We start from the raw sequence: 26447 nt of genomic DNA on the forward strand, positions 1-26447 counted from the left end.
GCTCACTGCATGCTTTTTATAGCACAAAATAACGAGGTGGGAGTTTCTCTGACTCACAGACCTGGAAAGTGAGCAGCGTGGCTGAGCTTTCACTTGCATTTCCTCACTCTGAGTGCTGGAAGGACCTTGGGGAGGAGCTGGTGGAGCTCTGTGTCCAGCATCTGCTCTCTGGCCAGGCACAGTGCCACTGCTCAGTGCAGGGGGGACAGGGCTGGAAAAGCCTGTTGGTTCAGATGAGTGAGGTTTGCTCTGTCTCTTCAGGTCACATCTCCTCCAGGATGCTGCCTTTGGTTTAGTCCTGTGCTTTCTTCATTCTCTCCTGAGATAAACCCACTTTCTGGGAATCTTTGATTAAACTCTGATCTTTAGACTGATCTGAAAACAACTGCTGTTGTCCAGGCACAATCCAGTGCAAACCTGAGGGGCTGGAAACAAACATGACCCCATTATTGCATTTTTCTCTGGATCTACTAATATTTAGCAGCCCAGTCTCATGCAGTGTAGAAACACCTCTATTTAGCAGTTCTCCAGCCTTTCACAGGCTGGCTGATTTACTGGGAATTTCCTTCTGCCTCATTCCCTGTAGTGGTATTTCCTCGTGTCTCATTCTCTCTACTATGAGCGTGGCAGAGAGGATGGGGCTACAAACACCAGAGGATGAAGTGGCATCGATGGCAATGTACGGCTCTAGGAATTCCTGCAGTGTGGCTTTCATAGCCCTGCACACGGCTTCCTCTCTTCTGGCAGCAGTGGTGTTATCGAACTGTGCGTGAGCACATTCCTTCTGATATGCTTGCACTGTGTTCAGGCTTGCTGATGAATTGCAGCCTGGCTGCAGAGCTGCTGTGACAAGTGACAAGCTTTGCTGGCTGGCTGTGCCGCCTGGTGAGCTAAGCTTAGGTAAATGCTAAAGGCAGTGAAGTTTCCCTAGGAAGAGCTGTTACAGAGGAGCTTGAAGCAGAGCCAATATTTTATTATCTGCTCATTCTCTTTATCAGTTTTGAAATAATAAAGAAGTCTCAAAATGGGAATATTTTCAAGAAAAGCGTATTTTAAAGTAGTAGGATTATATTGCTTGATAACGTGCTTCTTTGCACTGCAAGAAGTTTGCATCCCACACTTTAATCCATGAGGACAAAAGCAAAAGCAGTTTTTCCTTTTTTCTTTGTTTCCTTTTTTTTTATTTTGGCAATCTGGTTGATTTCGGATGGTGAAAGGGATTAACAGCTGAAACACTGGGGCTTTCTCTTGCCAATGTAAAGGTTAAACTTTCATTCTAGGCCGTTATCTCCAAAGCTTTTGTTAAAACTCTGCAGGGATGCACATTTTGGCATTTAAGGCCAGGTTGGATGAGCCCTGAGCCGCCTGAGCTTGTGGGGGGCACGCAGCCTATGGCAGGGGTTAGGAGTGGTTGGGCTTTTAGGTCCCTTCCAACCCAAGCTGTTCTGTGATTCTGTGGTTTATGAATCTATAAAACATACATTGCAACCACCAAAAGTTTCACTCTGACCAGAGTTGCTGGAGTGAGCTTGGCCTGCCGTGAAGCTCCTTGTGCCCTGTATCTGGTGCTCGTTAGGCAACCCGCTGTGTTCCTCTGCAGGAAAGAACACTGGAAGCTGCTGGGCAACCTGAAGACTACAGTGGAAGGGTTGGTGTCCACCAGCAACCCCAATGTCTGGTCCAAGTATGGCGGCCTGGAGCGGCTCTGCAGGGACATGCACAGTATCCTGTACCATGGGCTCATCCACGACAAGGTAGGCCTCAGTTCCACCAGCACTGTGGTCCTGTGGCAGGAGCCGAGCTTGCCTAAGTGGGCACCTGTGTTCCTTCCATCTTGTGCACTTTTGAGGTCTTTTCACTGAGGAGAAGCCTACTCCTCCCTTGGCCACACTGCAGCCTGCAGCAAAGCGATAAAGCTGAATGTGCCATGAGCCAAATTCCTGTTGCGTGTACTTGGACAACTCCTCAGCGAGGCCTGGCAAGAGAAGCCTCCGACCTTGGCTGGTTCTGGTTAGCTGTGTGAATAGTGGGGCTGGCAGCCGGATCTGTGCTCTGTGTGAAAGGGGCCTGTATCCAGCTTCCACCATTCTCATCCAGCTGTCCCCATCTCCATGACTGCTGGGAAGAATTTTTCTTTCCTGCCCTGGAGAGCCTCTGCAGAGGCTGAAGATCTCCCCTTCAGCTCGCAATTACCACAGTTGTTTCTCGATGAGAATTACATCAAGCCTGCAGGGCATGCCTCAGGCAGGGTTCCCACCAGGCATCTCCAACTCCAACACAGCAGGCATCTCCAGGTGCAGAGGAGCCAGGAAACTGCACAGCTGGGGCCCAGGAGCTGTAAAACTTCATTTATGCAATGGGAGCTGATAAGCCTCCAGGAAGTCGATCCCAGTTTCGCTGCCTGGATTTGGGAGCTGCACGCAGCACTTGCTCAAGTGATGCCCTGTGCCATCAGTCCCCAACAGCATGGGCTAGCGATCTCCTTTGAGCAGAGAGAGAAGTTACCCTTCAAATGTGAGGAGTGCAGTGCTCCTTTCTGATAGATGTGCTATTCATAGGGTTTGGAAGTGATATTCAAATGATTTCTGCTCCTCTGTGTGTTGGTAACAGTTCATGCCACAGCTTGAGCAAACAGACACCTGCAAAGTAGGGCAGCACAGTGCTGTTCTCAATGCTATGTGCAAAGGCAGTTCTTTCTTAGAACTCTCTCTCTCTGAATATATGTCTATATATTTATATATTCCTATATACTCCATCTATACTAGCTGCAAAGGGAGGCCCATAGAAGTACAGCTTCCTAGCAGAATTTTCCTCATATTTACTCCAGAGAAGCTTCCTTTTAGCTATATATTTTCAAATCAGCATTTTTTTCTCTGACTAGAAATAAAATAAAAAAATAAAAAAATCTGTATGTACATTGTAAGAGATTTTTAAACTATTGTATGAATTTTATTATTTTATGCAGAAAACCCCAACTGGATATAAAGGGGTAAAATTTCTGTGTTGGTGCTCTTAAAAATAAAAAATTCTTAAAAATAGAAACAACAAAAAAATAACCCCCCCAAACAAGTAAACCACAAAACAGAACCCCTTCCGCTGACACTTGTGAAAGAGGAAGCAGAGATGGAGAAAAAAAAATCAGCATTTTTTTTTGAAGAGAGACATTTGGGGCTGTGCTTACACACGATAAAGTGTTGAGGAAAACAACTCTTCTGCAGTTCCTCTTTGACTGGAAGAATAACTTAAGAAGAAATAACGCATTGTCTGAACTAAGCCAAGGCAAACAGTATAAGAAGCTGATAGGAATGCGATGCCAAGAACGTGCTGTGTCACATTTCTTATCCGTGGTACACCACCTTGCTGGTGTGTCCTTGTTGGTGACTGGCATGGGAGGACAGTGGTTGTCACAGGTTCTGCTGGGATGTGTTTTGTGCTGCCTGCTTCTCCAGGTCCATCTCTGGCAGGAGGGGACCAGTGATGTGGGAGCTCCTGGCAGGTTCTGGGTTGAACGCCCTCTCCTCACTCTCTAAGCCAGCTGTACTGTCAGCATTGTGGTGTCACTCGAGGCTCATGTGTATGGTGAGCCCTAACCAAGCCCCTTCCTGCAGGTGTACTGCAGGCAGAAGGATTACTGGCAGTTTGTGAAGGACATCCGCCGACTGAGTCCCAGCTCTGCTCATCACCTGGAGAAGGTGAGTCCCAGTGGGTGCCTTGGTGTGCCCAGCCTCGGGGAGAAAGGCAGCTGGGCTGTGAGCCTGCTGGTGAGGGTCAAAGCAGCCCTGTGGTTGCGTGTGAGCCACATCCCAGGAACTCAGTGTGGTTTAGGGTTAGACAGACGACTTCTTATTTCCCACAGGCCAGGCTCCAGCTCCATTTGGTTGTGTACAGCACGCATCACCAAGGGAACTGGCACAAGCGGTGCTTCTGTGCACAGAGGGGGGATTTATCCTTTGATATAAATCTCCAGAGATTTCATCTATCCCATTTCTGGGTTGTGTATTGGCCTTGACCATTCTTTTGGCTCTTCTGTGTCTGGCTTGTGCTGTTTGCTGATGCACAGGGATGCTCTCAACCCTCAGTGCCCTGTGTCGTGAAGGACACCACACTGCTCTCCGTCACATGTGAGCAGAGTCCATGCTCTCCACTGTGGTCTGCTGTAGAGCAGTGAGGATGTTCATGTCAGTTAATGTGTCAGCAAGAACATGACCGTCACTGCAGGAAAGCAATTAGACTTGGGAGTGTGGGATCCCTCCAGGTCAGGGTGGGAGAACATGCCATTGAAATTCATATTGCTGGTGGCTGTGGGTAGGACTTTGGTCACTGGTGCTGGCTGACCTTTGTAGTGTTGTTCCTCTCCGGTGCTTTTGTCTCCCTGTGCTCCCTCAGAAGCTGCTAGGATGTGACCACATTCCCACCAATAGTGCCTGGCACTGCAGAGCTGTGAGGAGGAATGATCCCTGCTCCTCTGCTTGCTTCTTCTTGCCCTAACCTGTGCCTTCATGGTTCATTTCCAGTTCATCAGCCTGCATGAGAACGGCCAGTCCGGTCCAGACAGCCACAGTGACCAAGCCATTGCGCAGTTGTGGCTGCAGCACAGCCTGCAGTTCCACTGCCTCTCGGCACAGCTCAGACCTCTCCTGGGAAACAGGCAATACATAAGGAAGTTCTACGCAGGTAAGTAGAAATGGGTCTTTTTCATCATTATATGAAAACAGATTTTCCAAGTCACGCTTGAGTGAGGGGTGCAGCAGAAAAGGTGATTTGCATCTGTGCTGTCAGACAAAGCGTGCCGTGTCCATTCTGTAAGTGCATGGATGCAGGTCAGAAGAGCTGAGCTTTAGTTTTCTGCAGTGAGCTTGTCTGCAGCATGCTTGGTCCTGCTTGTCTGGGCCCTCCTTGCTGCCATAACAGGAGCTTGAGCAAATCTGAATGTGCTGGACATCCTCATTTTCTTTCTCTTGGGAGATGGGGTTCTAGCAGCTTTTTTTGCATGGGCTCAAATGTTTCTGCTGCAGGTAGTGAAGCAGTCTGGTCTTGTGCCTGTGTCCCAGTTTGCACTAGAAACCTTGGAGAAATACCTTTCCCATTACAAAAAGAAAAAAAATGTGCAAAGAAAGTCAATTTTGAATCTGTTTCAAATAATGTTTTTTTTTCCCTCCCCTGGAATATTTCTAAACAAAGAGATGAAGCTCTGACCTCTGCTGATGAGTGGAAATGCAGCTGTGTTTCTACTTTGTAGGTGAAAATTGAAGCCCTTTGTGCAACGTCATGCACATTAAGAACTTTTGTGAAAACTTGAGAATTTATCACAAAGTAAAAATTGACAGCAAGAAGAAAGATATCTAAACTGATCTGGGACAGGATCTTTCTTTAATCTTGTATTTTAGAGTAGTGAAGAGAGAAGTTTGTCAATGGCCCCCCAGATTAAGACAAAAGCTTGAACCAGATACAATAATTTGGAATGAGAATCTTTTGGCTCAGGTTTTGGCTTGGTCAGGAAGGCTCTCACCTCCTCCTCTGCACGTAGGTTTTTCCTAAAATTGCCGGGTTTTATATCCAGCACCTTGGTGGCTTTTCTGACAACCTTTGCCTTGCAGACTGCTGCAGGAAGAGCACCATACACCTCCCGCTACCCTCATGCTGGTGGCAGTGGGGAGAAAGCCCCCTGACAGCAATTCTCTCTCTGCAGACACAGCCTTCCTGCTCAGTGACGCCCACGTCACGGCCATGCTGCAGTGCCTGGAGGCTGTCGAGCAGAACAACCCCAGGCTGCTGGCTCAGATTGACACGTCTATGGTGAGCTGAGACCCCTGGCTTCTGCATCTGGCCCTCCCTAAATGCTGTACTGCTGTGGCTGCTCATACAATGTTGCATTCAGAGCGCACAGAACCCTTGGACAAGGGCCTGGACTTGGAAATAGCAAAAGGAGGGGGTTGGGTGTATGGGGGGAGATGTCTGTAGTGAGGCACCTCAGTTCTGGCTGGCATCAAGAATCGGAGTATGAGGTTCAGGAACCACATTCTTTTAAGAGACGCCTCTAAAGGCATCTCCAAAAGATCTAGGCTTCAGGGCCAGCCACACTCAGAGAGACGGGCAGCACCCAGAACAGCCAGGTTCCCCCTTCTGCTGGTGACGCCACCAGCCCGGTGCCTCCCAGTGCCAGCTGCCCTCTCCTCAGAGGGGAACAGCAGCTGCTTTCTTTGCAAAGAGCTCCCTAGAGGAGAGTAATTAATGACGCTTCATTAAATGAGCTCTGTGTTCTTTCAGCTGGCTGGCACGTCACTGCCCTCCATGTGTGCCTCAGGTCCCTCTGCTGGGACAGGAGAGACGTGTGACCACGACGCTGAAGGACACCAGAGCCGCCTGCCTGGGGCACTGGGCTGCCTGGATCATCTCGCCGAGAGCCTGGTAATTCCCAGATGGAGCTTGCTGCTTTGCTGTGCATAAAGAGCTGCTTCCCTTCTTTGCTGCAGCCCCAGGGCTGTGCTGGCTGGTAACTAGGTGCTTGTGCAGGCCCTGCAGGTCCAGTTTTTTTGTCTCTTAAGCTGCTCCTTTGACATGCTGATTGATGCTGCCTCTCTTCAGCTCACCAGGAAGGGTGAAGGTCTGTCTCCCGTGACAAAGAGCCAGAGCCTGACTGCACTCCCTGGGTCCTTCTATACCCAGTCTCCAGGATGCATGCAGCAGCACCACTGCGGGTCCTTCTCCAGCCTGCCTCAGCCGGCCTCCTCTGGCCTCCCAGGTAAGCAGGGGTGTTGGAAGCTCAGGCTGGGCTCTTTGCTGACTCGGGTGGTCACACAGAGGATGTATGACATCCTCCTCTTCTCTCTGTCCAGACAGGAGACCGGCAAGCTCTTCCATCTGCTCCAGCTCCAGCCAACGCCAGGAATACTGCTTAGCCTCCCGGTCCTCCTCCTTCAGTGAGGGCAGGTCCCCTCTGGAGCAGCCCAGCGCTGTCCCTCCATCCCACATCCCATCACCCAAAGACCCCTTCACTCCAGCCAACGAGATGAGTTCCAGCACCACCAGCCAGAGCGAGGACACTTGGACAGGGAGTCAGGATGATCCTCAAAGCGACGCTAACGATGGGCCAGAGTACCTGGCCATTGGGAACTTGGGGCGCCGGGGCCGGGCCTGCAGCAGCGCCAGCACCAGCAGCAGTAAGAGCAGCAGCTCCAACATGTTCTCCTCCAGCAGCTCCCAGAAGCTGGACTCAGTCTTGTCCCTGGGGGACCGGGGGGTGAATGGAGGTGGAAGCAGGGGCCTGGGCCTGTTGCGCCGGTCCAGCTTTTCAGAGGGACAGTCATCAGTGCCACAGAGCATCCTCAAGAAGAGCCATGTGCGCTCACACTCTGACACCAATGTGGCTTCGGGAAAATTGCATGGTAATGGGGTTACTTTGCTCAGTGCATGGGGTGACTGTGGGCTGTGGGCACAGAGGTGGGACCATGACTAGGTGGGAGTCACCAGTATTGGGATGTTGGCTGCCCCTTCAACTCCGTGTATCAGATGAGCCAGGAGAGCAGTGGGCAAGCATTTTGGAGGTTTGATTGTTGCCCTCCATTTTTCTTCTCCACACTGGAGTGGTGGGCTGACATCAGAATGCCTTGGGCCAGTCTGGTTTTGGTATTGGCAGCTCTGTGGTGGCCTTCACTGGAGGCTTAGCAAGCAGCAGGGATGCTGCAGAATTAGCTGTCCTGCTTTCACTCTGGTCCTGTCCACTTGGGGCATAGAGCCATGGCAGGGCACTGGGCTGAGACTTGGGGGCTTCTTGTCATGGTACTGGTAACCTGCTGGGCTCTCCTGTGCTCTAGAGTGTGTGAATGCATGGTGGGAGGAGTTGGGAGTGAAGGGACAATCGTGTTATGGGTGTCAGTCCCACTGGTGCTGCCTTCGTGGGTGAAACAAAGGTCCTTGCTGCGCAGTAACCAGTCTGTCTCTGTTTTCTCTCCCTTAATGCTGCCCTCTTCCTCCTCTGTCTGTCCAGGAGGCCTCAGGGATATCACCATTATAATAGAAGATCCAGTGGCAGGTTTGGGAGCCAGCAAAACAGCCTTTCATTAGTCATCACTGCATTAAGTTCAGGATTTCCATCAACCCATTAGTATCCATTTAGAAAGCAAACAAAAAAGGTTTTTCTCCCAGGAGTCTCAGGTGCTTTGAAGGGTGCCTCAGGTTTATGCATGTGGCCTGACTGAAGATCCCAGCTTGGTTTTTGGCAGCAGTGGGCCAGACCAAGGCTGGTACCCAGCTCTCCTGCATGGCATTATGAAGCGCTGACCAACAAGTCCCTGAGCTTCTTCCTTTGCCCTCTCCTCCACCCCTATTGCTCTGGGAACCAGGAGTGGTTGCCCCTGGTGGCCAAGGGCTGGTTGCCCTGAAGGTGTGGGCTTGAACATGATATTTTTCATGGGGTAGATCTGCAGCAGAGGACAGTTTGATCCTGATGGCACTGGGTGCTGAGCAGTCCATGGCTGGGAAGGCTCCTATGAAAGTTGGCAGGAGCATGGACAGACCTGCCCAGCCCCATGCCTTGCACTGGCTTTGGCTCTGGCTCCAGCAGAGGCTGCAGTGTGCTGCTTTCCAGCTCCAGGGTGTTTTAGGGCCAAAGTCAGCTGCTCTCTGGGGCTTTGCTGTCTGCACAACACTGGCGATTGTTTGTCCCCAGTGAGGCCAGCTCCTGGCGGTCCCTACCAGCTCTGCCTGGCAGTGAGCAGCCCTGCAACACGTGCATGGGGAGCTGACCTTGAGCACTATGATCCTGGCTCTGGGGCTGTATGCCGGCAGCCCTGGGTTTTCCCAGCTGAGCAAGAGTGTGTCCTTCAGATGCCTCCTTCCACCCTTGTCCAGGCCATGAGCCCCACAGATCCTTTGGCTTCTCAGATGTCCCCTTGTCTCGTGTCCCAGCCCTGTGGGGTGACTCTTCCTTGGAGCTGCTCCAGGAGGAAGATGGGATTGGCAGAGGTGCTTGCAGGAAATGTTGTATTCCCCAGATTTGCAGGGCATAAAGAGAGGAAGGCTCAGGACTTGACTGATCCATGATTGTCATGGGCTTCTCTCCTTTCCCTTTCATCCCCTCCTGCCTGAAATGCCCCTCTAGTTGTCTTACCTATTGGGCTTGACTTCAGGTATGACACAGAGCAGGTGAGCCAAGTGGAGGATTTCCCTTGTTGATTCCCATCCATTTGTGCCCACCCATGTAATGATGTGCTCCTTCCATTTCACACCATGCTCTGGGCTGGGCACTTCTGGGTTGCTGACATGTGCCTGGTGTTGTCTTCCCTTGCAGAGTCCCACGATGATACAGGGGGAGGAAGAGGGACGGTCTCTGGTTCCACCCAGAGCAGCGAACTGAGCACACCCAGCTCCCTCTACATGGAGTATGGTGAGTACAGTGAGCCTCAGTGGGGATGTTTGTTCCTGGGCATGCACAGTAGCGTCCTCAGCTTCTGGCACCTGCCTGTGAGATGCAGGCATGCAGGAGCTGGCTTGTAGTGAGCTGGTTGGGAACTGGAAGGGCTTGTTAGCTTGGGGATAGCACCCTGAAGGTCTGTCTGGCCTTCTAGGTGAATGAGGACTCACTAGTACTGCAGTGCTCAGATGTGGGCTCTGCAGGAGCCTCTGTGGGTCCGGCAGCATTGAAGCTGAGCAACTCATTAAAAGTTTTTCCTTTTGGCATGGGTGTGTATCCGCTTTGCTACCTACAGTATGCTAGGGCATGTCTGTTATTCATATTGTTTTGTTATTTGGCATATCCCTTCTCTTCCTTTTTATCCTGAAGAACAAGTGTTGGCTACCTGAAGGCTGCTGTGTTTGCCAGTACTTTCGTGGTTGCTGTCTTAGCAGCTCTGCTCAGGGTGTGTGGGTATGGTGATTACTAACGATGTGCTGTGGTGGTGCCCTAGGGCTGCCTGAGGTCAGGATCTCCTTGTGCTCCAGGGCAGACCTGGGCCTAGTCATTGTTCCAAAATTACTGCTGCCTTCTGTCCAAAAGCCACAGAGAAGGAGGAGAGCATCTAGTAGCAGCCAGAACAGTCAAGTGATCTCCTACTCCTTCCTGTTTAGGGTGGGATGTTCAGGAGGGCTAGGTGGTTTCAGGATGCCTGCTGTCATCGTAACGGCCCTGTGTTGGTTACTGTTCTCCATCAGAGTGGATGAAGCTGGATCTCATTCTGTCTGTAGAGTGGGATAGACAGCTGTTGGCCTCATGGGCTAGCCAGTGTGTTGACACAGTGCTTGGAGCGGTGGATTTCCTGGTCTTTCCTTCATAATGTTCCTGTTTTGCTTTTCTAGACTCTGGCCAGTACCTGAGCTCGGGGGAAGGGATGTTCAGAAGACCCTCAGAAGGGCAATCCCTCATCAGTTACCTCTCTGAGCAGGACTTCGGCAGCTGTGCAGACCTGGAGAAGGTGAGGGAGGCGGCAGCCTGTGTGCTTTGGAGAAAGTTATTTACTGCAGACCCAGTGCTACTTTCCTCCATGGGGGAGATAATCCCATACTATTTCCTGCTGTAGAGCTGGGCATAGAACTTTCATGTTGAGTTGCTCGTTTATGGCTGGCCACAAGGATTTGCCCATCTAGCATTATACATAGCAGCTTTGCTACCTGTTGGGGCTCCTCAGGGGCATGTGCTGACTCCCCAGAGTGTAGATGTTGCACATCTACTCTGTATGATTTCCCCTATGTTTTGCAACAATTCTGTTGCCTAAGAAGGCTTTAATTTCTAGGTTCTCATAGAAGAGTGAGGCTTCATAAGGCCAGAAAGCTATAAGGTCTTTCTGCCACCTTCCTTTATGGATGAAAATGTTAAACCCCGTTTTACCAAAGCTTCCCAATTTCCCTGTGCTACAGTCTCAAATACTTTTGCTTTTGCCTTGCAGGAGAACGCTCACTTTAGCATCTCAGAGTCACTGATTGCAGCTATCGAGCTGATGAAATGCAACATGATGAGCCGGCAGCTGGAGGAGGAAGAGGAAGACAGCGACAAAGAGATCCAGGAGCTCAAACAAAAGATTCGCATTAGGCGCCAGCAGATCCGCACCAAGCACCTGTTCTCTACCTGCCAGGAGATGGGCTCAGACAGTGGGTGATGTTTTTTGTGCTCATCAGCTGGTCTGGATTTTCTCTCTGCTGCATGTTCTTGCAGCATCCCGCCTTCATGCCTGTTCATGGGAAACAACCATATTTCTAACGGGGTGCTGCAGAGATTTGTGAAACCCTGCTACTATTAAAGACCATAGGGGGGCTGATGCCATGTATGCGTAACATTTGTGCCCTGGTGGCACTGAATTAAGGAATGTGGTTTCATTTTGAAGCCACCTAAGCTATTTTCCATCCTTGCCATCCACCCCTCCCTCCCCTGGCCATGGCTGGCTATCACTTTACCCCCTTGCTGTCCGTGTCCCATTCAGCTGCTCGCACTGATGGCCTGGCTTGTTGCCTTCCCTTTGCCTCCCAGGCCTTATGGCAACTGACAGCGAGTCCCAGTTCAGCTCCCACGGCTCCATGCGCCTGTCTGATTCGGGCTCTGCGGAGGATGTGGAGGAGTACGAGATCCGAGGTAAGAGGCAATGGCTGCACTAGCTTCTTGCACAGAGCCAGACTTCTCCTTGGCCTGGTTGCTTTGAGGTCAGTCACACTGAAGGAGAGCATGTCCCTTTGGCCTTCAGGATGGCTTTTCCCAAACAAATGGCTGAATGCTGAGCATGAACAGAGCAATCAGTTTCCCTCATGTGACGGCATGAATTTCCTTCAAAATCCTCTGTAATCCTTTAGCATTCAGAACTGGCACATGGTTTCCATTTCACTTGCCAGGTCCACAGAGCAGCTGTCACAGCCAGAGAGAGATGGGAGGGTTGCCACCCTGCTTTCCTCCTCCCCAGGCAGTAGGAGCTGGCTTGTTGTTGGGTGGGAGCAGTGGGTGCTGGTCACATCCTGACCTATGCTGCTCGTGGTCTCTGCTCCTGGCTTCTGGTGCAGCTGCGCCTAGGTCCCTGGTCATCCCCTTCCTTAGAAGCCTCGTTTGTCCTCCGGGGTGGATGGCTTATTTCTCAGCAGTACCTCTGTCATGCTTTAGAGGTGAGATGAGAGAAGATGGAGCAATCCAGTCTCTATCTATAAAGTTCTCAGTCTTCTTGTCTCTGACTTGACAGCAAAGCCCCCATTTCAGTTCCTGAAGGCTAGATTTCAGGCTTGGTTTCAAAGTCCCTGGAGGGGTGTGTGAATTCAGTTCTGGGCTTCTCCCACGCGAGTGCTGCTTTTGTGTTATGCCCTTTCCCTTTGGCCTGGCCAAAGCACTGAAGTGAACTGTTTTGTCATCACCGTGTTATACAGATGGTAACGATGGATCTAACCTGATTCAAATGTCCAAGGACGGCCTCTCAGTGTCAATGGCTTCCTTGTTCTCAGGTAGTACCCCGCAGTGCTCCCTTGGCACGTGCGTGTATGTGTGCAAGGTGTGTTGTGTGTGTGTGCCTCGCACGTGCACACTTCTCGGTGTGTCCCCTTGGGATGTTACAGGGAATGCAGAGGCCTTGATCTCTGTACAGGCTCATCAGGTGTTGAGCTCACCAGCAGATCAGCTTCAGACCAGGCAACAGATCACTGAAATTTACTGTCAGGCCCTGGCCTAAGCCACTGGTGTGGATATTTCAGCTGTCCTTCCTCATGGCTCAGTGCATGTAAACCAGCTCCTCGTGCACTCTGATTTGGGAACAGTGACACTGTGTCATCCAAGTGTCAGCGAGAAGAGCTTTGGAAGGATGATGCCCTGTTGGGAGCAAAGAGGAAGCAGAGGAGCTCTGCCTGGGTGCCGTCCCCCAGGGCATTTTTCCATGCAGTGTTTTGAATACACAAAACATGCCTGCTGCTTGGAAGACCTGTCTAGCCTGGGGTGGGACTCAGAAGGCAAAAGCACAGCTCTGTAGTTCTGTAGATGCTGGGCTCGGTGACAGGACTCTGCTGCGGGATCAGGTCTCCATCCCAGATGTCTTGCCCTCCAACATGATGGCTCTGAATGGAGCTGCCCTGCTGAAAACAATTGCTTCTCTGATCACATGCAAGAAGGTTTCTGATTCACGGCAAGAAGGGAGCCACAAAGAAAGGAGCCTTGCTCTTTAAATGACCCTACTGCCAGCTTTTGGCCACAAGGCAGAGCTAGCTCAGGACCGAAGCACTCTGAAGCTGTTGGTGCCCTGGGGAGAGTTATGCTGCTCAATTCCACAGAGCTGGCATGCCGTGACTCTGATTCAAACCATGGCCAGCCCTTCCCTTCCTGCCCAGACTTGACTTGGGGAAGAATCCTTCCACAAAGAGGTCCTTGAGGAAAGAACAGTGAGAACAGCTGGGGCAGAGGTGTTTTTTACCCATTGGAGGCCCTGGACACTGTGATCATGTGCAGCTTGGTCTTGCTTAGCTGCTGATCTCTGCTGTCAGGCATTTGTCATCAGCGTGCTGCTCTTGCTGGAGATGCTGGTGCTCAGAGCTTCCCATCAATCCTGCTGTATCGCATGGATTCAATACAGAGTTGGCTCATTCCGGCCTGAAGCTGGCAGCTCAGGGCTGAGGGACTTCCCTGACTTTGTGTGCTGTTCACCAACCCCCTGAGGACTGTGCCACACGGTGAAAGCATTGGCAACAGAGGCATTTGGGGCAGCTAACTGGAGATTTTGGGGGAGTGTCTGCAGTTAAGACTGGGGAGGGAGTGATGGCAGGATCCCAGCACCTGGGGGAGCCTAGGGCCAGGTCTGGCTCCCTCTGCCCGCCCTGAGACGATAGCAGTGCTCTGCCTGAGATCTCCCCACAGTGCTTGGCCTGTCCTGTACTGTGTGTGCTCCACTGTTTGCTTGAGTTTGTCATACTCTAGGACCATGCAAAGCCTTCCCGCACAGAACCAAAGGCCACAGAGCATGGTAGATATGTCTGCAGTGTGGTATGTGGCTAGGAGGCTCTGATTGGCTGAGTTCCCTCTTTTCTGCAATGAGAAGTCTGTTTGCATGACATAGATGTGTAGATTCCTCAGCATTAGGATGCTTTCATGTGCCAGTTACTAGCAATGGATATCAAACACAATGTTACATGTCCACGTTGACCTCTGCTAACATGAGTTTGTAAATTTAGTGAAGGGCTGTCAAGGCTCAACCTGGGCTCTTTGCATACCCTTCCCTTTCTGAAGCCAGGAGCAGCTGAAGACAGTCATTTGCTCCAGGAGAGTGCTCTGCCCTTCTCCTTTGGAAATTCTTGCTCCCTGTTCTGCTAGGGCAGCCCTGTTCTTCTTAGCAAAGCTGATGGCTTGGGTTGTTGGCTTTCTACTGCAGAGTGAACGTGAGCAGCTGGTGCCTGGACAGGCTCTGCGTGGGTCTGTGTCACTGACCTGCCCAGGGTGGCAGAGCAGAGCGACTCCAGAGCTGTGCCTCCCTGAGCCATGCATGGGGGAGATACTGCTGGGGTACTGCTGTGGTGCCCACATCCTGGCACTGAGGAGGGATGTGGGGCAGCCCAGTGCTGTTCCGGAGATCATGGAGGGCTGGAGGGAGCCGGACCCTTATCTTGGACCTCTGCCTCCTCGAGAGAGCCTAAAGGCTCTGTGCCTCTGCATAGGACTGACCCCTGCAGCTGCATGGATGCTGACTTGTCTCTTGAGTGCAGGACTCAGGCTGCCAGAGCCTGTGGTGCAGCAGCTGACAAGCTGTGGCATGGCCACTTATCTTACGGGTTGTGGTTCAATAGGGAGGATGGTTCTGCATCCCATTGCTAATGCCCTGCAGCACCTGTACTGCGTAGAGAGCTACTAAACCTTGCAGCTAACCTTGCTGTCGTGCCCTCCTAGCTCCAATTGTGTGCACTGTTACAGGCCGTGTAACCACTAGGACTTGGTGTGTGACCTGCACCACTTGTCACCCCAAATCCCTGGCTGTGTTTTAGCAGCATCCCTCCCTGCCTTGCTTCGTAACTCCAACAGGTGATTAATTTGACTGCACCTCTGCTGCTCCGTATCGCTGGTAGAAGTTGATGCTGTAGCTTATGTGCTTTTGAACAGCTTGACAAGTTTTAAAGCGAAGCTTTGGTTTGGAGTGAATGTATCCTCCAGTCTGCTCCATCATGTTTGTTTGTGATTCAGATGCAGACATCAAGAGGAACCCAGACTCCAGCAGGAAGCCCTTTCTCTCCTCGGAGTCCATGTACGTATTCAACTTGCATAGACATCTTGGTACCCGGTTCCCTTCCCTGCCCAGCTCTGCCTCCAAGTGCATCTGCTGCTGATTTGCACTGGATCACACATCCCTCCCTCCATCCCTATGTTTACTTACCAGTGAGGCATAGCTGGGTCCTAGTCTTGAATGTGGGAAGCAGCACCTGGGATGACAGAGGTCGTTCACATGCTATATGGGCATGAGATATGGATGTGGGTGTGTCTGGGGAGATCCCCACAACTCCTAGTAGTAGGAGGCTGGGAAGAGGAACTGGCATGACCTGGAGCATCTTTTCTGGCTTCTGGCTTGCTGCTGGCTCTCAGCTTCCCTGGCCTTCCTCTCATCTGGGACAGGTGTAAAGCTGTGTCCTTACTTGAGCTGAGAATAGCATCAGAGAACGGGGTTATGTAAAGCAGCACAGCTTTGAGATACTTTGGTACTAACTGCTTCCTTTGTTGGCTAGATCCCACTCATTCAGCAATTCAAACTCAGCAGAAGCTGTGGCCATGGGCTTGCTGAAGCAGTTTGAGGGCATGCAGCTGCCGGCTGCCTCCGAATTGGAATGGCTGGTCCCTGAACACGACGCCCCACAGAAGGTAGGAATGTGAGTGTGTTTGTGTACAGGAGGGTGACAGATGGACGGGGGTAGCTCCACCAAGGCACATGGGCACTGCCTGAAGGTGCCAGCACAGGAGCAGGGCAGTACTGAAGCACAGCGATTGGAAAAGCATACTGTGCAGAGCTCCCACTGCTCCCTAGAAATCCCAACTCACTGATTATTTGATCGCTTTTCCCAGGTTCCCTGGCTTCATGCCCACTGCCCAGGGCATTTGCTAGTGCCTCGGCTAACAGCCAAGAGGGCTGTGAGGACAGAGGCAGCAGTTTGGGAACAGCAGCGGCTCCCGGGCAGGAGTTGTGCCTGGGCACAACTAGAGCTGGAGCAGAAGTTGGGCCTGCATGGCTGCTTACCCACTGCTCTTTCTGGGCACCTTGATTACTCGTTTGCTGTTGGTTTTCAGGGCCTGAGACGATCTCTAAAAAAGCTGTTTAGACTTCCTGGCTGGTATAAGAAAAGGCAGCTTTCCAAAAAACTCCTGCTGGTATGTTGGGAGTGGACAGCGTGCCTGGAAGGAGCATGCATGGGCCACAGCGTGCACTAACTGCTTGACTGTCAATATCCCACATGGTTCCTTTGTTGAGGCACCAGTGTTGGAACTGAGCTGTCATGGTGCTGTGGGATCTGGTAGGGTCTCACAGAGGCACCAGAAAGAAGTGAAGAACTGCTCAAGGAACAGAAGGTATCTCCAGCAGTGCTGATAGCTGCTGGGAGGCACTCAGCCCAGCTGTGTGGCTTCTTCCCTGCCACCTGCAGCATGTTCTCACAGGGTGTTTCGCTACCACATCCTCCTGGGCAGCAGTGCCTTAGCCTTTTCCTACTAATGTGTGCAGAGAATAACATTGGCATCATGGTGGGTTTGCCTGTCTTGTGCTCAGCTCTTCTCCACGTGGTTTCTTCACAGGGGCTGCTGTTTGGTCTCCTCCAAGTGCAGGTTGTTCTTTTGTAATTGTTGTCCTGGGGATCTGAGTGACATCCGATCAGAATCCTTGAAGGCATCACATTCAGTACCAAAATCTTCATCCTGCATGGTGCTGAACTCTCTACCAGGCTCTTCTGCTTGCCCATGCCCTGAAGGGCTGAAGCATCACGCGCCCCAGTGAGCTGGGAGATGGGCTGTGCTTGGGAAGCATGAGGAGACTTGCCCAGTTTCCTGGGCTGCCTGGAAATAGTGAAAGTTCCTGAAGATCCCACATGTAAATAGGGTGCAGCAGAGCTGGGCTTCGCTCCTGGAGCCTCGTACAGCAGAGTGCTCAGATCCCTGGGGAAATCCCTTCTCCAGCTCCTCTGTTCAGCCGCAGCAGCCTGGTGTTGGGGCAGGGCTGGGCAGTAGGTACCAGGCACCAGCCAGGTGCATTGCCTGTGTAGTTCTAGGCAGGGGTCTGACTCTTTTACCTGCCTCTCCCAGCTCCTGCCCATCCCCGACTCTCTGCCTGTCTCTCCTGATGATGGAGAACATGCCGACATCTACAAGCTGAGGATTCGGGTGCGTGGAAACCTGGAGTGGGCCCCCCCACGACCACAGATCATCTTCAACGTTCACCCAGCCCCAACGTAAGGATCCACCCAGCAGAGGGCTCTCTGGGTACCTGCCCTTTCCCCCTCGTTTTTCCATCGTTGATTGTCCTTCCTTTCCTGCTTGGCTGGCAGGGCTTCTCTGCTCTCAGCCTGCTAAATCCACACTGGCCATCTCCAGCTGGTGCCTGTGCTTGCTGTCATTGGTGTGCACCAGGGCTTTTCCGCTCCTGTCATCCACACTTACATGACAAAGCATGTGGCTGTGCCTGTCCAGAGTTGTGTCAGCACCCTTTGTCTGGTGCTGGGTGCCATCAGGCCTGGATTCACCTGTGTCATCTTTTGTCTCTGGACAGGAGGAAAGTGGCTGTGGCCAAGCAGAATTACCGGTGTGCAGGCTGCGGCATCCGGACCGATCCTGGTGAGTGCTGAGCAGTAGCTAGAAAGCAGGGAATAACCTGTGAGAGTGGAAAGGTGCAGAGTGGGTGGATCGTGGCAGAGCTCAGCATGAGGTCATTGGGGAATGGTACACTCTTTCCTGCAGTCATCTCTCAGGCCTTTGCCAGCTCTGCTCACATGTCAGCGTGTGCTGGGGACCTGTAAAGGAACAGTCTTTGCACACTTATCTTTCCACCCTCTGGTAGCCTGGTGGGTCTGCAGTGTCCGTATCCACAAATTTGGGTCAGTTTTTGTGCGTCTCTCTAACTGCACGGGGTTGATAGGCAGGTTGTGGTCTCAAAGACTTCTGCAGCCAGCAGTGTGCTTGCAGCATTGAGCAGTCTAGGGCTGGAGGAGGTGCTGGCAAGGCAGAACGCCTTCCTTGCTGGAAAAGTTGATATGTGGTTGGGCAGAGCCTGCACCTCACCTGACTTCCCCATTCCCCTGGGCTTGGCCAGATTACATCAAGCGACTGCGGTACTGTGAGTACCTGGGGAAGTATTTCTGCCAGTGCTGCCACGAGAACGCCCAGACAGTCATCCCCAGCCGCATCCTGCGCAAGTGGGACTTCAGCAAGTACTATGTGAGCAACTTCTCCAAAGACCTGCTGAGCAAGATCTGGAGCGACCCACTCTTCAACGTGCAGGATATCAATCCTGCCCTGTACCGGAAGGTGAAGTCTCTCAACCAAGTGTGGGTAAGCCCCTTCCCTTGCCTTCCTGAGTGGGGTTTGTGGGGGGAGGGTGGCTGCCGGTTGTAAATCATGTGCTGGAGAAGCCGGGGAGAAGCGGATATTTCAATTTCTGAAGCATAAAACCTCAGCGCTGGGGGTTTCCGTCCATATCTTGTTTCCTGCACAGTAGCACAGAATAGGAAGGTATTTTTGCTTGGTGTCCAGCTGGGCCTTGGTTTATTTCCTGGAGCGTGTGATGACTGGTTGCGCTCGCTGTATCCAGCGTGGTGTAAACACTCCTGTACCAGGGGAGCAGCAGTCGTTTCACCAGCGCAGGAAACGGGGCAGACGTGTTTGGCTAAGGACTGTGATCTGTTTACTGATCCCTCGTGTCCCTCCTTCCTCTCCAGCTGCTGCGAATCCAGCTCTTCCACATGAAGAACATGTTTAAGACCTGCCGGCTAGCTAAAGAGTGAGTCTTGGGGCACAGTGTTAAGCTGTTTGCTGTCCTATACCTGACACAGTAGAGTTCCTCTGCTCTGAGCTCCGGTTTTGCTGTCCTTGCAGCCTCCTGGACTCCTTCGATGCGGTGCCCGGCCACTTGACGGAAGATTTGCATCTCTACTCTCTAAGCGACCTCAGTGCCACCAAGAGGGGGGACCTGGTGCCTCGCCTGACGGAGCTCCTGAAGGCAGGCAGCCTGCATGTTGAGAAGTGCATGGTAAGGCCTCCACAGCCACCTACTGCACAGCTCTGAAGCTCCCTTTGGGTAGGCCTTCTATGTAAACAGCCAGTGGGAAGGCCTTTGACATGCAGAGCAACCACAGAATTAACTGATTACATGCTTGCTGCTCTCACCTGTTCCACAGAGCTGCTACCCAGCACGTGTGGGATATTTCTTACCCCATTTTGGCTTTCTCCTTAACACGTTGATTCTGCCTTGCTGTGCTTCATGCTGGGGATGGACTGTCCCGCATAGGTAGAGCAGGACACCACGTCCTACTGTCCAGATCCAGGGAGATGAGGAGAGTTCCGCTTACTTTTTCCTGACCTTTTCTTCTAGCTGTGCCAAGCCAAAGGCTTCATCTGCGAGTTCTGCCAGAATGAAGGCGACATCATCTTCCCCTTTGAGCTCAACAAGTGCAAGACATGTGAAGGTGAGATACTGGGGAGAAACAGGAAGGGGGCAGACCCCTGGGTCAGCAAGGTCTGCTTCTTCAGTTTTGAGTGGCTTTGTGCCAACAAGAGGCATGGAGCCAATGACACAGCCGGCCAAGCCATGGTGCTTTTATGAATGGCCTGTGTCTGCACCACATGATAACAGCAGCAGATCGGCTGCTGTTTACAACAATATTACAATGGTATTTGCTCCTCCAGGGCAGCAGCTCTGCCCTGCAGTGAAGCATGTGCTGCAGGATCAGAGTTAGGACTGCAGCAGTTTCAAGTCAGGTACCCTACAGCGTGACTTCCTGCTGCTTTCAGAGCAATGCCAAACCCCTGCTTCTGATGTTTGTCCTCCTGGACAAGTTGGAGCATCCCTCTGCAGGTGTGGAGAGCCAGGCAGCCTGTGCCAGCCTTCAGCTGCTCTCCTTTTCTCCCCACAGAGTGCAAAGCCTGCTACCACAAGTCCTGCTTCAAGTCCACGCGCTGTCCTCGCTGCGAGCGACTCCAAGCCCGGAGAGAGCTGCTGGCCAAGCAGAGCATGGAGTCCTACATCTCAGACTATGAAGATGATGAGCTGGAGCAGCAGGAGGCAGCGGCAGCCACCTAAGGATGGTGCAGCAGAGAAGCAGACACTGGGTTTATTTACACCTTCATCACCAGAGACTGAACCAAGCGTTCTCATGGTGAGGAGGACTGGCAGGACGCTCATCATACCTGGAGCACTGTGTCAAAGGGATCTGCTTTACCCTGTACAGCAGTGTTGGGGAAGGAACATCTTCTGTCATCTGGTCTGTTGCAGGTAATGGACACCCCACGATGCCTTGATGTGGGGAAAGGTGGCCAGTCCTGCAGGCAGAAAGTGGGCCTTTACCAGGCAATCACTTGTGAGCTTGTCTGCAGCCTTCTCCTTGTCCATCTCCATCCCCTTCTTCCTGGTGGAGTCCTCAGTGGGGTCGGCACTTTCTGCTCATCAGCTGGACACTGGAAGCTCCAGCTGTCTGCTCCTGGGAGAGGGATATCAGCTCTCCAAGTCCTCCCATCCCCCTGTCTTGCTGCTAGTTTGTGTGTACATGGTAGGAAGGGAGGTTTTGGTGGGGTTGAAGGAACATTTAGTAGTTCCCTTTTTTAACATCTGGGCTGGAACTATTGCCAGTAAACCATTGCTCTCCCTCCAGAATCAGAACAGAGGAAGTAGCAATGATATAAACACTGTATGCCTGCCCTGTCTCCCCACACCATTCGTGCTGAGCTGCCCCATCTCCCTCCACCCCAAAGGCATCGCAATGGGAGCAGCTGGGATGCATGGCCATGTGAGGGGACTGTTGCTGCTGGGCATTGGGCTGGATGCAGCTCTGCGTGGCAGGACACAACGGTTAGCAAGGCTTCAAACCTCACATCTCCATGCTGCTGCTCTGTCCTCCCTGGGGGCTGGCTTTTCTTATAGGGGGGACACAAGACCTCCCCACAGCAGCAGCACCAGGGCCTGCCTTGCATGCAGCTGTCTTCTACCTGCACCAGTTGGGATGTGTAAAGCCTCTTGGCTCAGTCCTCTGGTCACCTTCCCCTAACCTCTGTCCTGGTTTGTTCTTTTACATTGGGCTTTTGTTTTTTTTTAATTCGCTGGATTTGGTTTTATTTTTTTATTGAGGTTGTTTGTATTTTTAACTGTTTGTTCCCCACCCTGAGGAGATGTTCCTTTTAGGGAGCATGCAATCTGTTCGGGACTTACCAATGTAAAACGTCCAGAGCTTTCCTCCTCCTGGAGCATCACTCCCTGACAGAGATGGGCAAGTGCCAGGGGTTCCCCCTCCCATCAGCTCTGCTGCCCTTGGGAGAGGGGTCACCAAGCCCATCTAGGGAACTGGACAGGCTGCTCCCAGAGGGAGTGCACTTGAGAGAGGCCTGGCTCTGGAGGTGCTGCAAGGTGCCTCTGCAGGTGCTGCAAGGTGCCTCTGCAGCTAGGGATGCTTTATCCCATGGCATGTGTCCAGCACCAAGTTATCATGGGAGGGACATGCACACCCAGCATTAGAGTGGACATTAGGAAGGACGATGGGGCCTGTGTATGTGTAAGAAGGGTGGTGAAGGGCAGGGGACAATATGCTGCAAGAAGGCTTTCAAGATGTGCCCAGGTATGGGGTGATAGCAGGGTTGGAAGGGCAAGGCTGTGACTGGGAGAGGTGGCCACACTGCGGCTCCAAACCTCGCTGATGGGGACAGCATCTCCTCCCTGTGCTGCAGCATCCTGCCACAACCAGCTCTGGGGGTCCCAGCCTGGAGCAGTTCAGTTCCCAACCTGCTCCCCTGTGTTTTTGCCTCCTCCCATCTATCCTCATTTTCCCCAGGAGAGCAGCTGCTCTCCTCCCTGCTCTGCAGCTGGAAGCTCTGGAGCTACCACAACTTGGTCTGCCTTGCCAGCAGAGAGCACTGCCACCGTTCCTGCCTCTGGTCTGCACGCTGCCATTCAGCTCAGCAGGGCGAGCTGGCCTCCCTCCTCCTGGGACCTGGCTCAGAGCAGCACAACTTCATCCATGCCGTTTTGTTTGAAGCACTTTAATGTCATGGGGCACTGGCTGAGAGGTCACCCACATCCCGTTCTAGAAGCACTGAGTATATTTAGAGAAAAGCGAATGGATTTGGGTTTATTTGTGTTTTCCTCCCTCCGTCTGAAAGCAATGGGGACTTAAAGCCTGGCAGAGGGCTCTGGAGCAAGGTGATGTACAACACTAACACCCGACAGTGCAGCACTGACGGCTACATGGGATGCTGGAGCTTGCCAAGGCCTCAACTGTTTGTAAGGGAAAACCACAAACTGCCCCAGCATTTCACTGGAGCCCTCCCCCTGGGACTGCTGCACAGCGTAGCAATGAAAATGCCGTCCCTAATAAACTAAATTAATGAGGTGGGGTTGTGTCCTGAGCTTTTTCTTTTTTTTTTTTTTTTTGCTGCTGGCAGGGGGCTCAGCTTCAGTGTGAGCAGGGACAAGGCGGCTGCATCCCTCATCCATGCACCTGGCCTTGTGCACTGCACTGCTAACACAGGAGCTAAAACCATAAGCCTTACAACAAAACCCTGAGGCTTGCTGCTGTTGCAGCCAGCCCTCCACCACCACCCAGAGCAACCCTGTGTCAGTGCAAGCCGGCACCGTGCAAAAGGCACATCCACCTGTGCAAGGAGCAGTGCAAGCCAGCTCAAGGTCCCTGACCCCTCCGCATCCCCGTCACTTGCAGTGGGCGTAGCGGCGCTCAAACTGATCCACGTCAAACTTGCGCTTGCAGCCAGCATAGTTCATGTAGCGGATCTTCCCGAAGACATCCCGCTCTTTCCAGCCCTGGTCGTGGATGCCACAGATGGACCAGAGGCAGCCTGCCAAACATGGGGGTGAAACATCAGTTCTGCCCCATGCCCATGGGCATCTCAGGGCCACAGAGCAGCTGGGACATGGGTTCTCTGCAGAGAGCCCTCTCCATCATAGAATCGTTGGAGTTGGAAGGGACCTTTAGAGGCCATCTTGTCCAACTCCCCGCAGTGAAGAGGAACACCTACAGCTCCATCAGGTGCTCAGAGCCTTGTCCAGCCTGACCTTGGGTGTTTCCAGGGAAGGGGCACCCACCACCTCTCTGGTCAACCTGTGCCAGTGCTTCACTATACTTATCCTAAGAAGGATTTTCCTTATATATCCCATCTCTCATCCCCATGCTGCACCCATCCACGCCCCCTTCCCCAGCTTGCCTACGTAGCCGTTGGGGTCCATCCCATCCAGCTCGTAGCGGTCGTTGAGGTAGATGGCAAACTGTAGGGCTTCCTCAGGGCTGCGGGTCCACTCCAGGATCTTCTTGGCCCAGTACATCCGCAGGAAGCCGTGCATCTTGCCCTCCCGCACCATTTGTAGCTGTGGGGAAGGGCGCAGCCGCAGCAGTCAGTCCATGCCAGCTTGGCTCCAGCACAGACGCAGGTCTCGGAGAGAGATTTCAGAACAGGGATTTGGGGGTCACTAACCTGAGCGGCGTTCCAGAGTGGGTCATGCGTGGTAGCCTGCTCCAGTTGGGGCAACTCATAGAGAAAAGGCCGCTTGTCTTTGGCATGGAGCTTCAATGTGCTTTGCGCCCAGTCATAGGCACCTGTGGGAGAGGTGAGGAGCAATGCTGAGCAAACTGCTGCCCTCCAGGACCCATCCCTGGAGGCGCTCAAGAAACATCGAGATGTGGCACAGAGGGACGTGGGTTAGCGAGCATGGTGGTGATGGGCTGATGGCTGGACATGATGACCTTAGAGGTCTTTTCCAATCTTAATGGTTCTATGACCCATCCCCTAGCAGGAACAGGGCATCGGGGTGACCGCACTTGGGTATTTGCCCAACCTCAGCCTCACCCACCAGCCCCACAGATGCTACCTCGCACGCTGTCGTAGTTCTCATTGTAGTAGCAAAAGTTCTCTGCCAGCTCCCGCCGTACCACAGCCTCCTCCACAAAAGCATCCACCGACTCCTTGTAGGTGTGCCGGTGCTTCTGCACCTCCAGGATGGCTCGCTGGGTGGACACCTGGCCTGGGGACACGGGTAGGACAAAAGTTGGGCCACTGGGCTGAGCCACCAGTGCTTGGCCCTCCATGGGATGGGATGTCCTGGGGCACTCACCAAAGTGGAACCACGGAGAAAGGTTGCTGAGAGCTGCCTTGTTTGGGTCGTTCCGCTGTGAGCCAAAGGACTTGAGCCGCTCGGCGATGAAGGACTGCAGCATGGCCAGCCCAGCAGCAGTGCCAGGGGTCGCCCATGTCACCTCTGTCACCGTGCGGTCCACCTGCAGGCTGGAGTAGCAGGCGTCCCATGCAATGGGCTGTGAGCAAACAAGCAGCATGAGAGCTGAGCCCCAGCAGCAGCCTGGAAGCCCCCAGCTCCCACCAGCTGTCTATTAAGCAGCCCTGCATAGCCAAGATCCACTGGGAAAATGGAGTGGGAACCTCCTATCTCCAGCGTCTCCCCCTCTCCACACCACTTGTGGGTGGTGTCCTCCTTCTAGGACCACAAAGCCATGAGGCCACCCTGGACCAGGTGCATCTCTGCAGGTACCTCTGGGGGGTTGGGTGGTGGATGCGGGTGCCGAACTACAGGAGGGAACTCAGTGAGGAACTCCTGGAGCTGGCTGTGGATCTTGGCCCGGATGGTCCTGGCGCTGTACTCCTGCTTGGAGGAGGTGACCCAGCAGGGCACGATGTTGTGGGCATCCACCTAGGAAGGGAAACTGGAGATGGTGATGTGAGCAGAAGCCAATGTCCTAATGGCACAACGCACGCTGTGTTCTCCAAGAGGCCCAGGATGAGTGTCCTCAGCTTCTGTAGGCACTTCCAGAGGCACCCACCTGTGCAAAGGGCACATCCTCAGGCAACCGATCCCTGACCTCCTCCACCCATTGCCGGGGGACACGGAGGGGACAGAAGTCTGTCACCAGCCCGCCCACACTGTGCTTCACCACAAAGCCGGGCAGCACGTCCTTAGGGGAGCCCAGCAGCAAGTGGAAGGGGATGTCCAGCTCCGCACACTCCTGCAACGAGACGATAGGAGTTAAGGGCTGCTCCCAGCCGGCTCCATCCCACCTGTCTGCTGCAGTGGCTGTACCTTGGCCACCTCCTGCAGCCCCCTCAGCATAAAGCCATAGTGGCGAATGGTGGCATCCAGGAACGAGGGCACCAGGCAGAAGCAGACGCGCAGAGGCAGCTCCTGCTTGAGGGCCAGGCGCTGGGCGTAGAGGAAAGCCCAGTTATCTGCAGGGGGAGCAGACGGGGAACGCTTAAAAGGAGCCCCCCGGAGCGCCCAGCACTGCAGGGCACGGGGCCGGCTCCTACCTTGCACCCGCTGGTCCCGGAACATCCAATACAGGATGCACTCGGCGCCCTCCTTCAGCTCGGAGCCCCGGGACACGAGCCGGGCCCGCTGCTTGTTGTAGCGGAAATCCCGCACCGACGGGGCTGCCCTGCGCCGGGCTTCCCGCACCGCGGCCTCCAGTGTGCCCACGGCCTCGGCCGCCGCCGCCTCCTCTTCCTCCGTCCCCGCATCCCGCTCCTTTCTCCCCTTCCCACTGCCCCGCGGCATCCTCAACCCCACGCAGAGCCTCCGAACCGCGGCCCGACCCCACGTGGCGGCGGCGGAGCGGGCGTTTACACAACACGGGGCGGGGCCGGAGGGGGGGGAGGGAGTGTGGGCAGTGACATGGGCGTGACCTCCCCGAGCGGCCCCCACCCTTTCCCCGCCCCGCGGGCACGAGGAAGCGGCTCCGCGCCTCGGCCCGGGGGAGCGGCGCTGGGCAGCGCGCTTCCCCCGTTGGTACCGTCCCCGTGCGCGGCGCGGGCTTCGCCCCCAGCCTCGGGCATGAGGAAACCGCGCTCCGCTGCATCCCGCGGCTGCCGGCTGCGCGCACACCCAACATTCCCCTCCGCTCACGGCCCGGCCGCAGGGCAGGTGGCTGCCGGGCGTTGTGCCCATCCCTGGGAGTGCCGCGTTGGGTGGAAACCCCCTTCGGTGCCAGCACCTGGGGAACAAAAGGACCCACCTGGGTGCCGCTGGGCAAAGGCAACGCGGAAACGGCTCAGCGTTGGGGTTGTGGGGAGCGCTTGGAGCGGTGCTGGCTGCGGGGCGCTGGATCCTGCCTGGGGCGTTGGGTCCTGCCGGGATATGGCTGCGTGCAGAGCGGGGCTGTCCCTGTCCCTGCTGCTGAGCATCGCTGTGTCCGAGCTGGCGCTGGGTAAGGGCTGTGGGGGACGCGCGGGGGCATCGCGGTGCAGGGCTGGGGGACTCTGAGTCACCTCCATCCACACGGCTTCCCACGAACATGAGGCAGCCACCGGCCCTCAACTA

General features: G+C 53.7%; 2 protein-coding genes across 5 annotated transcripts in view; one reads left to right on the top strand and one right to left on the bottom strand.

Moving 5' to 3' along the window:
- Positions 1-22316, top strand: part of RUBCN (RUN and cysteine rich domain containing beclin 1 interacting protein) — a 28992-nt gene extending 6676 nt beyond the window's left edge. For 3 of the 4 annotated variants that reach the window (XM_021395058.1, XM_021395060.1, XM_021395061.1), the window contains exons 2-22: positions 1601-1754; positions 3609-3692; positions 4515-4674; positions 5690-5796; positions 6268-6408; positions 6586-6742; positions 6837-7385; positions 9290-9385; positions 10294-10409; positions 10881-11082; positions 11459-11560; positions 12334-12408; positions 15119-15179; positions 15655-15787; positions 17216-17361; positions 17679-17743; positions 18219-18457; positions 18844-18905; positions 19001-19154; positions 19497-19590; positions 20038-22316. In XM_021395058.1, coding sequence (XP_021250733.1) covers positions 1601-1754; positions 3609-3692; positions 4515-4674; positions 5690-5796; positions 6268-6408; positions 6586-6742; positions 6837-7385; positions 9290-9385; positions 10294-10409; positions 10881-11082; positions 11459-11560; positions 12334-12408; positions 15119-15179; positions 15655-15787; positions 17216-17361; positions 17679-17743; positions 18219-18457; positions 18844-18905; positions 19001-19154; positions 19497-19590; positions 20038-20204 — 3064 coding nt within the window. In that variant the 3' untranslated portion in view covers positions 20205-22316. The remainder of the gene's footprint in view (positions 1-1600; positions 1755-3608; positions 3693-4514; positions 4675-5689; positions 5797-6267; positions 6409-6585; positions 6743-6836; positions 7386-9289; positions 9386-10293; positions 10410-10880; positions 11083-11458; positions 11561-12333; positions 12409-15118; positions 15180-15654; positions 15788-17215; positions 17362-17678; positions 17744-18218; positions 18458-18843; positions 18906-19000; positions 19155-19496; positions 19591-20037) is intronic. The other variant, XM_021395059.1, reaches the window with a different exon arrangement.
- Positions 22213-26334, bottom strand: LOC110397973 (deoxyribodipyrimidine photo-lyase-like). Its single transcript, XM_021395070.1, has 9 exons — positions 25439-26334; positions 25212-25357; positions 24955-25137; positions 24666-24824; positions 24234-24432; positions 23991-24143; positions 23597-23718; positions 23330-23489; positions 22213-22963 (listed from the first exon to the last, which is right to left on the bottom strand). The coding sequence occupies exons 1-9, from the start codon at positions 26073-26075 to the stop codon at positions 22818-22820; spliced, it is 1905 nt and encodes a 634-aa protein (XP_021250745.1). The 5' UTR covers positions 26076-26334; the 3' UTR covers positions 22213-22817.

This window comes from Numida meleagris, chromosome 4, assembly GCF_002078875.1.
Source record: "Numida meleagris isolate 19003 breed g44 Domestic line chromosome 4, NumMel1.0, whole genome shotgun sequence".
NCBI classification, from domain to species: domain Eukaryota; kingdom Metazoa; phylum Chordata; class Aves; order Galliformes; family Numididae; genus Numida; species Numida meleagris.

Coding starts and splice junctions, on each gene's coding strand:
- LOC110397973 (XM_021395070.1), bottom strand. CDS start 26,075: ATGGGCACAACGCCCGGCAGCCACCTGCCCTGCGGCCGGGCCGTGAGC. Junction 24,433..24,665: donor CACCACCCAACCCCCCAGAG/GTACCTGCAGAG, acceptor GTTTGCTCACAG/CCCATTGCATGGGACGCCTG. Junction 24,144..24,233: donor TTCTCCGTGGTTCCACTTTG/GTGAGTGCCCCA, acceptor CCGTGTCCCCAG/GCCAGGTGTCCACCCAGCGA.